Raw genomic sequence first — 16,267 nt, 5'->3', positions numbered from 1 at the left:
CACTTAACAATTTCAGAATGGGAATAAACTGGGAGAGAATCATGAATACCCACTGAAAAATATCAATTCATTGGAGCTGTTCTGGGCTTAAGTGCCACTGCAGGGCAAGTTAAAAAAATTGGTGCTATTAGTCGAATTCCCATTTCCAAATAGCATTTCACCTTTCCTCTGAAGTTTGAGGCTGCGTTTCTCAAGATTTGGGGAACTGAAGAGACACATTTATTTCTAATTCTCCCAGGAATCATTTTGCTATTGTTGATGTATGTGTTTTGTCAAAACAACACTAAGGATTCTGTGTGTGTGTGTATTCAGTCATGTTTATCTTGGGTATATATGGGTCAGGTTGAATGGGCACTGCAAATCTTGTGCATGAGTGTGTGAAGCTCCTTAAGAAGGACAACTACATGTGAGCGTTCTAAACTGAAGGTGGTCGTGGTGGCTGCAGTTTAACTCCTGCAGATGTGTTTACATGCGAAGCTGTCAAAAAGGTGCTTCTGAGATAGAAACAGCTGCTGAAGTTAACTTTTACAAGAGGAATCTTCAGGTCATGGTGTTTTCAGTAAGTAAATTCCCTTCCCTAAAAGTTCTGTGCAGGTGATTTTTCTGGCAATACAGAGCATGCAGAAACAAGCAGTACATTTCTTGACTGCTTCCTCAATTTGTTTGAATAGTCATTTTGCATTTAGGGGAGTAACAGTAGCAAAGCCAAAGAGCTTCATGGATGCAGCTAGCACCAGACATTGCTACTTATGAAACTAGTGTTCAGATTTCATTTAACCTTATAGAAATTGCTTACAGAATTACTGCTCCTCGAGTAAGGGATAGAGTTACAGTATATGAGGTAATCTTAAACCAGTATCATAGCTTCCTTACATAAACTAATTTTGGAGTTCTGTGTCTTCTCTCAATATCTATATGTGCTAAGATTATGAGGAAAAGAGATTCAAATAAATTTATTGGATTTAATTAAATTGAATACTAAAAAGTATTTTTTTATGGTGTTGCACTAAGTATCCTGGAGTGTACAAGTTCAACGTATACTTGGGGAGAACAGGTACCTAAAGTAGAATTCCACCAGACTGACAGGTGCCTGTAGTGATACCAAGGGGGCATATTCTATTTAAAGCAATGTGAAGGCTAGTATAGTCTTTTTCCCTTCGATTTGGTATTCTGACCAAGTGATGTGTTTGCCAAATTAGATCTGTACTTCTTCATGGTAAAAAAAAAAATTCCAGGTCATTTTATGAGGCTGTCAATTCTTTCCCTGTACTGTATGAGAACATGGGTGTAACACATGGATTGATGAAACAGGTACAAGTATGTGCAATCAGTCAAGAATTGGGGGTAAACGCTCAACAGGAATATTCAGTTCCTGAAGGGATTGCAGTGCTTTTTTTGATATTGCATAACTCTTGATTATCTCGAGTCTTGGAAGTAACAGCTTTCTTATTTCATGATAATAACAAAATTACTTTTGCGTACTAACTGAAGATCTTAATGATGTTGGTATTTTTATTGGGCACATGGGAGCCATGAGTGAAGATGTGTTATTGCCAAGAAGACATTCAAAAGAAACTTGAAATAAAGGCAATTCGTTTTTTATGTGACCTCTTTGTGAGCATGAAAAGTGATTTAATTAGTGTCATTTCAGAGTAAACATCAGTTCTTAAAAGCTTTGGATTCATTTTCATAGAAATTTTTAAAAATAAAATTATAATTGTTAGTTTTTTATGGGATCAGGTGGAATCCTCTTGTGCAAGAAGAGAGCTGTAATTTGTTCTTCTAAGTTCAGTGAATACAGACTCATTCTTGTCCTTACAAATGGCACCATTACAAAGAAGTAATAACACTTTATCTTGTAGTCTTCCATTTTAAAAACTGTTTTGGATCATCGGCATGGAAACTGAGGGTTCAGAGTGAAGGAGCCCAAGGCTGTTCTTAAGAACACAAACACTCCTCTAAATTGGAAGGGCTATTGTTAAGTAAGGAGTTAAGGCCTCATTCTTCTCAGCAATGGCTTCATGTGTTAATTGATGGTTTTTTTTGTGTTTTGAAATGTTTGCCTAACTTTCAGTTGCAATCGGAGTAGCACAATCAGAGTAGTAGTTATATGGGGAGATGGGAGAGTTCAAAAGTAGGTTTGAAATATTTTGAGTATGGGTGTTAATATAGTTTTATTCAGATCTCTGGAAGCTTTATGTTCACAGCTGCATATTTAAGATGCCTTGGAGTGCAAATAATAGTTTCACTTGCTTAAAACAATTGCAGTGAAATTTAGGGATTTAGTCAGCCAACTGTAGTTAGACATCACAAGTTTAAGAATTGTATTTTTAAGCTTTTGTGACAAGATATGATATGGTCAAAAGTTGCAATTTATGTAAAGATCAAGGCAGTTTTGTCGTGTAACTGATTTGTTTGCCTGGAGCTGTGAAGACATGGTTGAAAGATTCAGATGTTACGTGGTCTTCATCTACAATGTGGATGTAATTGCCTGAAGTTACTTAAGCTTTTTCTTCTTTCATATCTTACTGACCGAATCCTTTGTAGATGTGTAGACTGTGTCTTCCACTTATTGATTCTTCTATGCCCATGGCACATCAGAGCTTATTTTTTTCTGCATTGCGAAAAGCTATTTGTGCAACACTCCAGTTGCTTTTCCTCTTTGACTTTGTCATGAAATTGCCATGCATTTGGCTATGTATTTCAGCAGAAGCAATACTGTTGCAGTACGACAGGAATCGCGGCAATAAAATAGGCTGTTGATCTGTAGTGTATAGAAAAGGTGGTACAGTAACATTCTTCTGTTCTTTGTGGAATGGGCAGTGCTTTACTGCTTTCTTTCCCCTTGTGCATTTTTTTTTTTTTCCTTTCTCGTGTGTGATGTTTATGCTTATCTTTCTGTGTGCTTTGGCCTAGTTCTTCCGACAAGAGATTGTATGCTGTGACCCCCAACCACCTGAAGGGAAATAGAGGGCTTTTCTAGATTCCTCAATGATTCTATTATACTGAAGGCTCCTCTTGGATTTAAATGTGTGTATGTGAGAGAAGCTTAACCCAACACATGGACACACAGAAGATGTATCTATGTGTGCAGGTTACATATTTTCTTGCTCCAAGTGAGGTTTTTTCCTTTGGTTTGCTACTGTTGCTGCTCATGATACAGATGATGGACTGTAGGAAGCAATGTCTTGTTTTTCTTGGTGAGCAAGTGTAGGTTGTAGCATGTGCTGGAAAGAAAGCTGCGCTTGTTAGTGTAGCATCTTCTGCCAAGGAGGAGGTCCTCATGCAAATGAAGTTCCTTTTGGGTTTATTGTGGGCAGAGTTGCACATTTTACTCTGGACTTTTGCCTTAGTTTTGGTTTCATCAGTCTGCACATTTGTTAAGATGACTGTCTACAGTATAATTCATGAAGCTCCTTGTTTCTGAGCTGTAAGTGTGGATGTCCATTTTTCACTTCGTTACGCTTCTTACCTCAATGACTGCTCATCAGGTAAACCAGGTGAAGTAAAAGGGAGATGACAGCAGGCTGCCAGAAACTTAAACTTAGGTGAACAGTTACAACTGAAAGGATGAGAGCAAACTTCTCTGGGAGTGTTCTGTGTGTGTGTGTAGAATTGAGCCTTTATAGGTTGTGATTTAAAAAAACCAATACCTCTATAACCATTATTTTACAATAAATATCTTAGTATATAATAAAAATCTTAAGGAGCCTGTGACTGTATTTTCAGTTCCAGGGGAAAAAACCTTTTTGAAAACTTTTGTTTATTAAATGTTCACTTGTACCATTGCTTTGTAATGAAATACTTTACTAAGAGTAGCTTGTAACCAAACTGATGAATAGTCCAAATTATTCAATTATTCCTGACTTCCTATAGACAATTGGGGGTAGGGGGGGGAAGGGAGGAAATTATCACTTCTGATTTCTGAGTCAAAGAGTCATGGCTGACCTGTTTTCAGTGGTCTGTGGGGATTAGGGCAAACATCCATAAACTTGAGCACAGGAAGTTTTGCCCCAGTATGTGAAGGAATTTCTTCACAGTGAGGGTGATGGAGCACTGTAACAGGCTGCCTGGGGAGGTTGTGGATTCTGCTTCTCTGGAGATGTTCAAGACCTGTGTGGACAGTGCAGCCTACTGAAGGGGGCCTGCTTTGCAGGGGGGCTGGACTCGATGATCTTTGGTGGTCCCTTCCAGCCCCTGTGATTCTGTGATTTCATTGTGTTGAAGCTGGAGAATATTTGTGCCTTTCTGCTGCTGTTTAATTGCTTCTGTAGACCACTAGGAGTTTTACTCAGCAGTTAACATTTCTTAACGTTTCATTAACCTTGAATTTTTAATGCTAGAAAATGAGGATTAAATATCCCATAGCCATTCATTCCGTGGTCTGCTGAGAGCTCCTTGACAAAGCTGTGCAAACTGCTGATCAGCAAATAGCCTGCTGCTAAGCTTACAACTTCCCCGGTTTTATAATTACACACATCTGATTTTAAAATGGGTTTTCACATGCTCATTGGTGCAGTGCGAAAGCACCTTGCGGGAAGCGTTGGGCTGATCTCTGGCGGGCCGTGCGGCGAGTCCCTTACTGCAACATCTTGCCCCTCCCCTAAGCAACCAGCGCACACCGAGCCGAGCATCGTGGCTCTGCTGGAGTTGCTTCTATTTTCATGGAGGAGGAGATCGCAGACCTTGCACTGCAGCAGGTGGAGCAGCCGCGGTGGATCTAACCCTGGGGTCTGGTGTGAGGATCCGAGTGTTACTTGGGGCCGTCGTACAGTTGTCGCTCCAGGCTGATGCTAATGTAATTACATGTAAAGCTGACTCGAACATTTTTAAAGATGGACACGGGATTTTTTTGTTTGCTTTTTTTAAGATCTGGTTTCTAACATGGAGCAATTCTTTTTTTTCCTGAAGGATTCAAGCTGTTTTATATAAAGGCTTATTTCTGAACACTATGGACCTAGAATAAATGTCAAAGACAGGCAGCAAGCAGCGCTTACAGAGGCATTTTTCTGGAATCTCAGTCGTGGATCGATTGAAGTGCACAGGGTCTGAAAAAATGTCTCCTAGCATAAAAAACTTGGATTGTTTTTCTCCGATGCTATGCCACTGTAAAGTAGCATGTACCAACAACACAATATCTTTAATGTTTGGATGTAAGGTGGGTCTCTAATAGGACTTTCCTGGAAATGTAAGCTGGATTTAATAGGCTGTGAATGATTGCCAGGATGTGTAGTGTGACTGTACCTTATTTCTGTTTAAATAGTGTGTATTTTGTTCTGTGTGTTACTCGGGTTTGGGGGCTCTTGGTGATTCTGACTGAAGTAATGAATTATCGTGACTACTCTTTAGAGATCCCTTTGAACAGCGTTTTGAATTTACTGAATGCCGCATGTAAAATGTCGTCATTCCCCATTAATCAGCATTAATCGTCGTGTAATCAGTTTATGGCACTTGGCTTTCATTTTCTTCAGCTGTGGAGAATTAAATACATGGGAGACTTGCACCGAGATGTGGGGCTGGAAATGCCTCCTGACATCATATTGATAGAAGCAATCATTAGTGGCAGGTTTGGGTTTAACAGTGCCCGTGGGCATTTAGTCATTTTAGGACTCCATCAACTGTTTGGATTTTAGAGTAATAAAATGTATGATTTCCTAATTCTCAGAATAGGAAGCAATGTATTCAGTGCTGTTCAAACTGCCTTCTCCAGTGAAATTAACACATAAATTGAGGGTTGTATGAGAACCTGGCTGCTAGAAAGCCCCTTTAATTTTAATGTGTGCGAAGTTGCTTTTCAGACTGAGATTCAGCAGTCTTTGTCTCCAGAAGTTATTTTGATGTTCAGTGTTTCCAAGTTGATGCTCACTGCTCTAAACACACACAGGAAAAAATAACTGATTTTTATAAATTAGGAACAGATGTGCCTGTATGTATATGTATAAATAACATTTATGTGTTGATGCTGAAGAAATGCCATGAGTTTGGGAAGGAAGGGTCTGATTTTTTTGTTTTCTTATGGCTCTTTTCATTGCACGAGTGATTTTTGTGAAGCTCCAAGCTTGAATCCTTATTCCCAGTAGGCAGGAATTTGCTGTGCTTTGTCTTTCATGTGCCCAAAGCATTTTTCAGTCATAAATGTGTGTGTATTTATTGATGCAGGTTGGAAGCTATTTGCTATAAAATCAAGATTTCTTTGTGGAGAACTGCACATCTCTTTCTTATTTGTAGCAGTAAACTTGTGAAGAAAGCCCTAGGATGAAAATAGCATTTAATTTTGCCGGTCGCGCTGTAGATAAGAGATGCCGGCCCCTTTAAGAGCAAACTAAAAATACCCAGCGAATATCCAGAATCCACTTTAGGCGTTTTGTGCCGGATTTGAGTGACAGCGTGTTTCGTGCTGCACTCGCACGTCAGCGGCCTGTCTGGCTGTGTGTGGGCATGGCTGGGCCTGGCACCCCACGCCCTGCAGGGTGACTGTGGGGCCCCAGCCTGACCCCATGGGCACAGGTCAGCCCAAAGGGCAGGCGTGGTGCTGGAGCCTGTGCTGAAGGTGTAAGGGAGTGTGTCCTGCAGGCTAATAGTTTCTCAAGTGTGATTGAGCGATGTTGTACTTGAAAATGTTTTGTTAGGCTATTCTGCATGGGCTTCAATTATAGCCAAGTAAACTGGCTGTTCAGCTTGCAGAAGAGAAGGTTCTGGGGGATCTCATCAATGTCTATAAATACCTGAACAGGGGGCATGAAGAAGGCAGAGCCAGGCTTGGCTCTGTGGTGTCCAGTGCCAGGACAGGAGGCCATGGGCACAAACTGGCACGCTGGAGGTTCTCTGAGAACAGTCAGCTGCACTTTAGCTCTGTGTGGGTGGCTGAGCACTGGCACAGGGAGCAGGGAGGTATGGGGACTCCTCCTTGGAGATCTTCCAAAGCCTCCAGGGCATCTGCTGTGGGCGGTCCTGATGTGGTGAGAGCTGGCCAGAGGGATGCAGATATGCTGCTCACCTCAGCCCACCTGTGCTGCTGTGAACGGTTAATACAGAGCAAGTGCTCTATGCTTTGCAAATCCCAAATGAACTGATGATTAAGTTTGAGTAACTGTGACCTGCTGGTAGTGCAGAGGGATTTTCTACTTGGCACTTCTAATTGTTTTTGGAAGGAATGTTGCAAGGTTGTACTGTACTGAAATACTGTTGTGGTATCAGAAAAATCCCTTTTGAATAAGGAAAACCAAAGAGCCAATACTTGTGAAAATGTGGAATAGTAGCACAGTGTAACCTCTTCAGTGCTTTATTTAAAGAAATAATCCATCTCACACAAATGTCTTATGAAACAGTGTTGTTTTCTTGTTGTTTTTGTGGTTTTTTTTCCCCCTGTAGAAAATAGGTTTTCTTTTTACTGTATAGAAAAAGACCACTGGCTATCTAACTGCTCTTTGGTCTCCTTTCCTTGGCATTGTGGAACTGGTGAATTTCTTCACCACTTGTGCTTCTTCAGCTGTCTTATTTCTGAATATCCATGGCATGAAGCAATGCATAAATGTTTGCATTTAACACTGTATTTTTGCATATGGTGGAACATTGTGACCTAATTAGCATGTTACATCGGTTTTGCTCAAGATACAGCATCAAACTGAAGAGGAAAATGAATTCCAAATATGAAAGGCAGCTCCCCATGTCTGTACCGATCAAATGCCTTAGTTTTTTCACTTAGCTCTAGTTATTAAAAGAAAACTCGGTGCTTCTATTTTGAGAGACAAGGAGTTAGTTATTCAAAGTCCTGAACATGTGCTTAATAATATATTTATTCTGTTCTACTCTTTCAAATCATTTGTTTTATCATATATTGAGACCTGAAATGTAAATAATTCTCAATGATCTATGCTGCAATCAGCAAAGAAGTTTTGAAAATACTCACTCACCTGCATCAATTCCATTACTGAAGTTTCTATTGCTATAGCTGCAGGCTTTCAGCTTTTCACTATGAGTTGCTGTTCACCTGCAATGAGGCTTCATTTGGTTCTCACAATCTGCCCAGCTGTCAGATATGAAAAGTTTTCAAGGTGACTTCCATTCTCAGTAGCTGAGCATGCTTCCTGTGTTGGATCCCTTCCTTTTTCTCTGTGAGGAAGCACTGTGTTCTCCTGACTGTTTGCTCCTGGTTAAGCACCTCCACACTACAGGTTACTCACAAAAATATGCTGGCATCATAATAGCTTTGTTTTAGCACGATTATGGCAAATCTGGCTGTGGTGTTGCAGTTACTGGAGCTTATTTTTTGCTGATTGGTACGTTCAAATCAGAGTTGTGAAGGCTGTTTTTTTTCAGAGGGATATATATGGGCATAACTGTAGTTTAGATTTTCCTACTTACCTTCTTTTCACTTGCTGCACTGTAGTCCTTTTGTGTAGGAGAGGAGGTGCTGAATGTAAAGGAGTGTTTCCCAACGACTTTGCTTGCTGGCATGGCCTTCTGATGGGTCCCTTCAGGTCAAGCTTCACTCATGAAGTGGAGCAGTGACTGAATAAGGACAAGTATATACATTTGGGTCATCGTGAGCAAACAGTCTAAACCCATGATGCTTTTTTATGCTGTTTGTTCATGCTGCAGAGGAGTTATCTGACCCTGTGAACTTACATGTATTTATCATATTGAGACAATTGTATCTCCTTTTAATCAAGTCCTCACTTATTCTCAACTGTTTTCAAAATATTGATTGGACTTGTATGGTGAAAATTACAACCAGTCTTGACACAGCTATGTACATTGGGATGTGTGCTTTTCTGGGTCTTGTTTGTTGTTTTTATTTGTAGTGTTGCAGTGACTTTGGGGTCATGTTGTTGTATGGATGAGAAGCATTAAAACCTGTGGGAGAAGGGGAGTACAAGAAAGATGACTGGCAGCATTTTTCTGTTTGTTTTCTTTTTTAGGCACCTTTTCACTCTTTTTCTAACATTAAAGCTGCCTTAGCACTGAATTGTTGTGTGCATGTGTATGTTCAGAAGTTGTATTACTGTGCTTTCAAATTTGTTTTTGTGTAAAAATCGGATTATTGTGTACTTCGGAAATGAGTTGGGTTTTGATACACATCACCTCCTGAAGAGAAGCGTAGTTGCTGCCGTCTTACATTTTGTCATCAAATTATCTGGTAGTTGAGGGTGTTCTTGCAAGATTAATTTTCAGTCCATGAACGGGGCATTCTGTATGGCTTGAATCTGTAGATTAACAGAACTGCATGCTGTTGTGGATGTGGGTCACCAGTTTAAGGCATAGGGCTGTTTGGGAGTTCTTGATTTTCTTTTGATTCTCTCTCAGTAAGACTTCTCATTAGGGGAACTTCTTAAAAATATAAAACCACAACTTAATTATCTCTGGAGAGTAGATTATGTATGAATTTGTTTGAAATACCTTCCTCCTAAAATACAGTATTTCCTGAAGCTTTTCTGTGCTTTTTCTGTGAGCAGATGATCTGTATTCTGAAAAACAGGGATACAAGATGTCCACAAAATCCTTGTTTATCCTGCGTGTTTTGCAGATACTGTGCTTGTTTTTATTTTTAACTCTGCTAGGCTTGTGAATTTAGGCAGGGAAGCTGCAGGCCTGAGCACTTAGCACGATGAATGATTTCACTGTGGTGAATATGGACCGTGTATGGTCTCACATAAACTAGCACAGGTTTATTAAAGTCAATGGTTACTTCAGCAGTTTAAACCGGCAAATAATTTAATCAATGAGTTTTGAACTGTGGATAAATACTATGAAGTGTGTCATCTGTTTTGAACAAATCTTGTTAACTATTACATCAAAAGAGAAATGCTCGGACTTCATCTTAGCATACATATAAACCTGCAGCTGAAGTCTTTAAGGGGCAGTATCTGTCAGAAATGCATATTAAATATTCAGCGCTTGCAGGTTTTTTTTCCACTCTGAAATTACGATGACCAACTAGAGCAGTCCATAAAGTTTATTTAAAAGAAAAAGAAAAGTAATGATTAAAACAGTAGTTTAAAGGCCTGGCTACTACCTGAGTGGTGGGAAGTTTTCTAGGTGTGCTGTCTGCAAATTCAGAGCTGCTTTGCTACACCAGGCCTAATTCCTTCCTCTGATCAATTTGCCTTGCCCATTCCTTGGCTGGCTTGTCTAAGCAAGGTCTCCTGCTGCCTCAGTTGGGCACATGATTGAATCATTTTAGTTGTAAGCAGAGAAGTGGTCCTTGCCTAGCTGCTGTGAGATGGCTTGGTCCTGCTCCCTCCCTTTCTCCTTGTGGTGCCATCACTGCATGTTTCATCTACTGAGCCACTTCAGGGAATTAAAACACTAGCAGATGAAATATTGCTGCAACAGGGAACCAATGCTGCTGGCTCAGCCTGCTGAACTTGCTCCCCATGAAGCCAGGTGTGTTCTGGAAGCAAGTGACAGCAAGATCTGGTTGCAGAGCAGCACTGGGGGAGGTCCATAGGGCCCTTCTGCTCTGCACAGATGCTGCCTGTTGGATTGCAAGGCTGTACAAGTGGAAATGTACCTTTAGGCTCATATGAGGTTTAAGTTGTATGGGATTTGATTCAAGTCTGACAGCAGAATTAACTTGACTGAAGGAGATGACAGAATTCCTGTTCCAGTGGTGGCAGCTCCTGGAGAAAGAAGGAATGGGCTGTTGGTGATGGCTCTGTTTGAGCAGGCCAGGTTCCCTGGGTGCTCCATGTCTATCAGGAGGCCTGGGAGTTCCAGGGGTGATGTGCAGTAGCAAGGTAGTACCAAATGCTTCCACTTCTCAGGAGTGCTAGCTGTTATGTTTGCTTTGCTTGAAGTTGAAACACTCTGCTTTAAGGTATTTCCTGCAGAGGACAGCACTACTCTTGAATATCACATCAAAACCCAACTAGTATGTCATGTTTATGATGCTTTCTGAGAAGTATATTTCTCTCATCATTGCATAGGAGAATCCTTTACCACAGCATTTTCTTGTTTTTAAAGTAAATTGTAATGCACATTGGCTTGTTAAAGCTTCATATGTGATCTATTGTTGTGAGTAGATGTGTTTCTTAATGAAATCTAGAGCCTGTTTGCTCTCAGTGACTAAATACCTGTTTCTGATAAATGTGTCTGGTTTCAGGAAAAAAAGCCAAGCAGTTCTGTGCTTTCACAAAATATATTTACTTCCTTTTTTGTGAAGTAACTTGGTTTTGATTCATTTGCCGTTAGTTTATCAATTTTGATTTTAAATTTGACTGATCCCCTTGTAGCTTTCCACAGGATTTTGTCTGGTCTGAGTTGTGAAGTTGATCCACATTCAGTTCCTATCTCCCCATATTTTCACAGCATGTGGATTAGCAGAAGTCACAAGTTCCAGTCACCTTAGAAATGAGTGGCTTAAGCATTAAGAGGTTGGCAACTGATGCATCTTAAGTGGATACTTTGCAGTTTGTCCTGTAGAACTCATAACTGTAATATTGTTTACCCTTTTATGAAGGGTTACCCTTTTATGACCGAGCGTGCCTTGGAATTGGTTGAGACTGAGAAGTTGAATATGTGGTTTTTCTTTAAGCACATTTATAATATGAGCATGTGTTTGGAGCTGCTGGCTGAGCAGTTAACCTGCAACCCAGAGAACAGGTGAATATTATGCCCCTGTGTGTCACCGACTTCATTCATAGCTTTTAGCAGGAGTCTGCTATAGTGGCTACAGAGCTGTCTGGCTAGAATGCATCCCTAGTCGATAAATAAATAGGGTCTGGTTTTTAAAATTGAATGAAAAATTAATAACATTGACTGAGTAATGTTTTGTGTTTGTGTGGAGGTTTCTGTGTTGCACAAGCTTACTCTGTCTCATAGTAAAACCATGTATTATAGCTTCAGACAAAGTTAGGAGCAGTTGAATTGCTGTGTTGATGCCTGGTATAAAAGCTGAGACTTCAGCGGACAAAAAAAAGCTTACAGCAAGTGCTTTAAATAGGAAATGTGGAGAAAGATTTTGGAGGCTGTTGGAAAGGCTGGGCACAGGGTCTGTGTTAAAAGTGCAAGCAAACACAGGTAAGAGGGGAGCCCTTGGGAAGAGAGTTTGGAAGCATTGTTACTGTATGCAAGCTGGCAGAAATAGCCCCAAAACAACTAGGTAGCTTCATAGCATTTATGATGGAACTAAAATGGCATAAACCTTTTTAGATGGGTTTAGGTGAAAATAATAATTTAAACTTGTTAGATTTTATTACCTTGAGATTAGCAGAGTTAGAAAACTACTGCGTATGTTTGTCCTGAGTTCTCTAGATAATCCTTTCATGTTTTGCGACTGGATTGATCTTTTTTTAAATGTTTTCTTCAGAAATACCGCTATCAGGATGAAGATACACCTCCGCAGGAGCACAGCTCACCACACATTGCCAACGAGGTGACGGGCCCAGAGCTGGTTCATGTATCTGAGAAGAATCTGTCCCAGATTGAGAATGTACATGGATTTGTTTCTCATTCTCATATTTCACCAGTAAAGGTAGGCACTTCTTCACTTACGAGTTTGAACTGTTTGAGCGTTATCAGATAAATCTGCTTATGTATTTCTTCTTATGGATCCACTCATTCATTAAATTCACTTTATAGACAATGAGGAATTGATTTAGTTCCACACATTGATTAAAGATGCATGGTTGTAAAACACCCAGATGACTTAAGGTGTCAGAGGTCTTTTCCAGCCTTTATGAGTCTATAATTCATAATTTCATGGACCCTGGGAGTATTTATTGAACCTTTTAGACTAAGATGCCTTTGAGCTTACAGTATTTATTTTTGGTCAGGTGATTGTTTCCTAAAGCTGTTGGAATAAATGCTGTTAAAGGTTGGACTTGATTATGTCAGAGAAATCCAAGGCTGTTTTGTGTGCTTAGTATAGCTGGTCCACTCTTCGTTTGTCATGATGATCTTTAAGATGCATTCCTGGTTTTGGTATAGCTCATCCTGAAGATCTATATCATGTCAACAGCTCTGAGTTGAGAGAGCTTTTCAGAATTCATTTGGTACGTTGACTTGTTGGACTATGTTGTAGGAACTAGTCTTGGCTGATGTGTAAGGTTTTGATTAGATTTATACAACAGTGCATATATGTAATAGAGATGCATGTTATAACATGTAATAGAGAGCACTGGGAAGTTTTACTAAAGATGTGTTCATTACCCTAATAATACAGGAAGATAATTATTTCAAGTAAAAGCGCTGAACATATTCGACTTCTAAAAAATAGAGTTGTTTGGAGCACCTATCAAATGTAAATACTGCTTTATGATCATATGCTGCTATTTAGAAATGCTGCAGAGGGCAGTAGAATCAAATTTTCTGAGGAATACTTTTTTTTTTTTTTTTTTTAATTAAAAATAAATATATATATATTTATTGCAAGCCCACAGCAATTTGGAGCAATAATGCAGAATGTGGATGAAAGATGATGGGAAATTGGTCAGGGTTTTAAATAGTTTGTTTAGCCCTCCAGAGAAGCTGTCAGATTTTCTGGGGCTTAAAGCAACTGTTGTAACTTATTTGGACAATTGGTTTTCAAAGAGCATTTTCAATAGCCAGAAAGCAAATGTGTATCCTAAATGTTTAGAGGCTGATAATGAAATTACTGTTTATCAAATGTTCTCCACTAAATACTACAGGAATTCAACATTGTTTCCTGTCTCACAAAGGGATGAACTACCTCAAATGTTTGCAAGTGTTGTGAAACAACCTGCGCTGTCTATACAGATTCAAATGTTAAGCATATGGATTCCGTCTTGTTAGGGTGGAACCTTTTCAGTTTGTGAAGATACGTATACCTTGTACCTCTCAAGCATCAGAGAAGTGAACTTAGCCTAAGAGGTTTCTTTTTATCTGTTTAACAATGTGTCAAGTGAAATTCGTCATCCTGTAAAATGGTGTTGGATTTTTTGAATATTTGGTGGTAGAGAATCAAAGTTCCTTAGAAATATTCTGTCCCATATGTACTAAAGAATGATTTCATGTAGGCAGGCACTGAGAACCAGTTTCTTCAGTGTGAGCTTTCAGCATATTTTTGTAGGACTTTGAGATTACAATATGACATTCCTCAAGTTACTACAACAAAAAGCAACCAAACTAAGTGACTTTGTTGTAATTGAAAGGAATACATTGCTAACGAGGCCGACCACTAGATGGTGATGCTACAAAAGAAGTTATTTTGATTGTAAAACTCGATTTAGTTTCTCTGCCATACCTTCAGATTTACTTTTTTTTTCCAACTTAGTATTCTTACTAAGTGTCTCTGACCAAATGAAAGCAGTCATAGATAAGGTATCAAACAAGTTTTTCTAACTGTGGACTGGAAAATCAAGTTTTCTATCAAGGAAAAGAGCTTTGAGGAAGAAGTTTTTGCAAGAGTTTAAAATCATGGATCATGATGCAATACAGTGGAAAAGAATATCTTGAAGTGTCATTCATAGAGAGTAACCTGTATTTGAAAGGGCTAGGGATATATTGTATCCCATGTTAACAATATATTGCTAGATAGTTTCAAAACATTTTCCAATAGTACATCTCAGTGGTAGCCGAGCCACATGTGACACTTTGTAATCTTCCTGTCAGAGTGATCCAGTTGATTGCATACTCTGCAGCTTTATACTGTGGTGTAAATGCCTTGTGCCACTTAGTGCATACCTGCTTTTGTCACATGCTGAAACATTCATAGAAGTATTCTAGAGAAGTATTTCTAGGATCTCATGATATTTATGCCTAGCGGCTTCAAAAGGACTAGGCTATGAAACTACTTATCTGTTAGAGCTACAGTAGTGTACATATGCATCTGCCTTAGTTGTCTGTGGTATCACAGGAATGAAGTATGGCAAAGTGGTACTTGTTCTTGAATAGGCATTCAAGAGGGATATTAGAAAAGAGAGCTTGGTTTCACTTTATTCAGGGAAAACAATGGAGAAACTGTTGTAAAGCTTGTAATCATGGAGAAAGGGTTAATGAGGAACTAATAAAAGCGTTATGGAGTTGATCCTTGTGTGCATGCTCTTAGTAGCTCTGTGCAGCAGAACATCTTGTGGATGTTGGTTTATAGATCCTTTTTTTAGATGCTAACAATGGAATCCTTTGGAAAAAAAGATTTCACAAAACAAACAAACAAAACCACAACAAAGACAGGGAATTCAATTGTAGGAAAGGAGATCAGTAAATCATGGTGGATGGAGGATACCAGAAGGATTCTACAAGATCATATATTCCCATCAGAACTTGCATTCTGACTGCATCACACGAGAGGAATGAGAGCTCAGGATTGTAACAGATTAATGGAAAAATGATCTCAGTGCTCAGTTGCAGTTTAAAAGCTAAATTGAATACAAGGGATGCTTGAGAAAGCAAATGGGATAAAACTGCATTATTGTATCTCTGTAGCAATCGGCAGGCTTCCTGTATCTTGACAACTGTGTGTGGTTTTTTTAGATCAGAAAAAATACAAACCTAGATATGGTTCACAGAACAGGAAAAAGAACAGTCAGAGGCAGGATTCAACTACCCTACAATGAAAGTTGCATCAGTTTGCTTCCTTGTTTCAGAAAGAGCTGAGTCAGGAGATAGCAATAAAGCTGGAGTCAGTATGTTTAGTCATCTGCATACACTAACTGACATAAGGAATGGTTATTTCAGTAATGTAAGTTTATGTTGAGATGTATAAACTCATTCAGAAGTACAGATTTGCTGCTGACAGTGGCTATAAGAGGACTAACCTGTGTTCCACTGTCATTCTCTCATTTTGAAAAATCTTTCAGCGCTCTGGTTTCTGGCTTCATCAATTAAAGACATCATGGCATACGTTTTGTCTCTTCTGCCCTTGGTTAATTCCTCACTAATCTGTATGAGAAACAATTGCTTATATGCACATGTGCTGCTTTGAATGCAGAACAGCCAGCTTTCCTTCTGACCCAAAATTTTATACTGCTAAGATTCATAAGTCCTTCCTCCCCGGTCTTTTTTCCCCACAGCCACTCTGCCCTATGTCCCCATCCTTTTCATCACTTCAAGTGCTTGCCCAGATGGCCTTTAGAGCTTGTGAAGCTTCTGTCTTCATTAGGAGACTGGAAAAGCTCTGCATACTGATAGACTTTATGACTCCATGAGCTACAAAGACACGTTCAAGGTGAACCAGCAGTCAAAGTAATTTCCTACTTGACCCAGTACTTTTAGCCACTTACATGAGTTCCTAAATCCTTGTTCTCCTCTGAGAGTGGAAGGCAAGGCTCCACTGAATGTGATGATTCTGTTTTCAATTACTAAT

General features: G+C 39.5%; 1 protein-coding gene across 21 annotated transcripts in view; it reads left to right on the top strand.

Moving 5' to 3' along the window:
• The window catches only part of DLG1 (discs large MAGUK scaffold protein 1), a 126,740-nt gene that overhangs the window by 32,308 nt on the left and 78,165 nt on the right, over window positions 1-16,267 (top strand). For 17 of the 21 annotated variants that reach the window (XM_072344041.1, XM_072344040.1, XM_072344045.1 and 14 more), the window contains one exon: window positions 12,311-12,475. In XM_072344041.1, the coding sequence (XP_072200142.1) occupies window positions 12,311-12,475 (165 nt within the window). Of the gene's footprint in view, window positions 1-4,550; window positions 5,159-12,310; window positions 12,476-16,267 lie in introns of those variants that run through there. The other 4 variants (XM_072344027.1, XM_072344026.1, XM_072344025.1 and 1 more) reach the window with 2 other exon arrangements.

The sequence above is a fragment of the Excalfactoria chinensis genome, chromosome 9 (genome assembly GCF_039878825.1).
Source record: "Excalfactoria chinensis isolate bCotChi1 chromosome 9, bCotChi1.hap2, whole genome shotgun sequence".
In the NCBI taxonomy this organism is placed as follows: Eukaryota; Metazoa; Chordata; class Aves; order Galliformes; family Phasianidae; genus Excalfactoria; species Excalfactoria chinensis.
The sequence above is the reverse complement of the archived record's forward strand: the minus strand, read 5'-3'. Positions and strand labels throughout refer to the sequence as shown.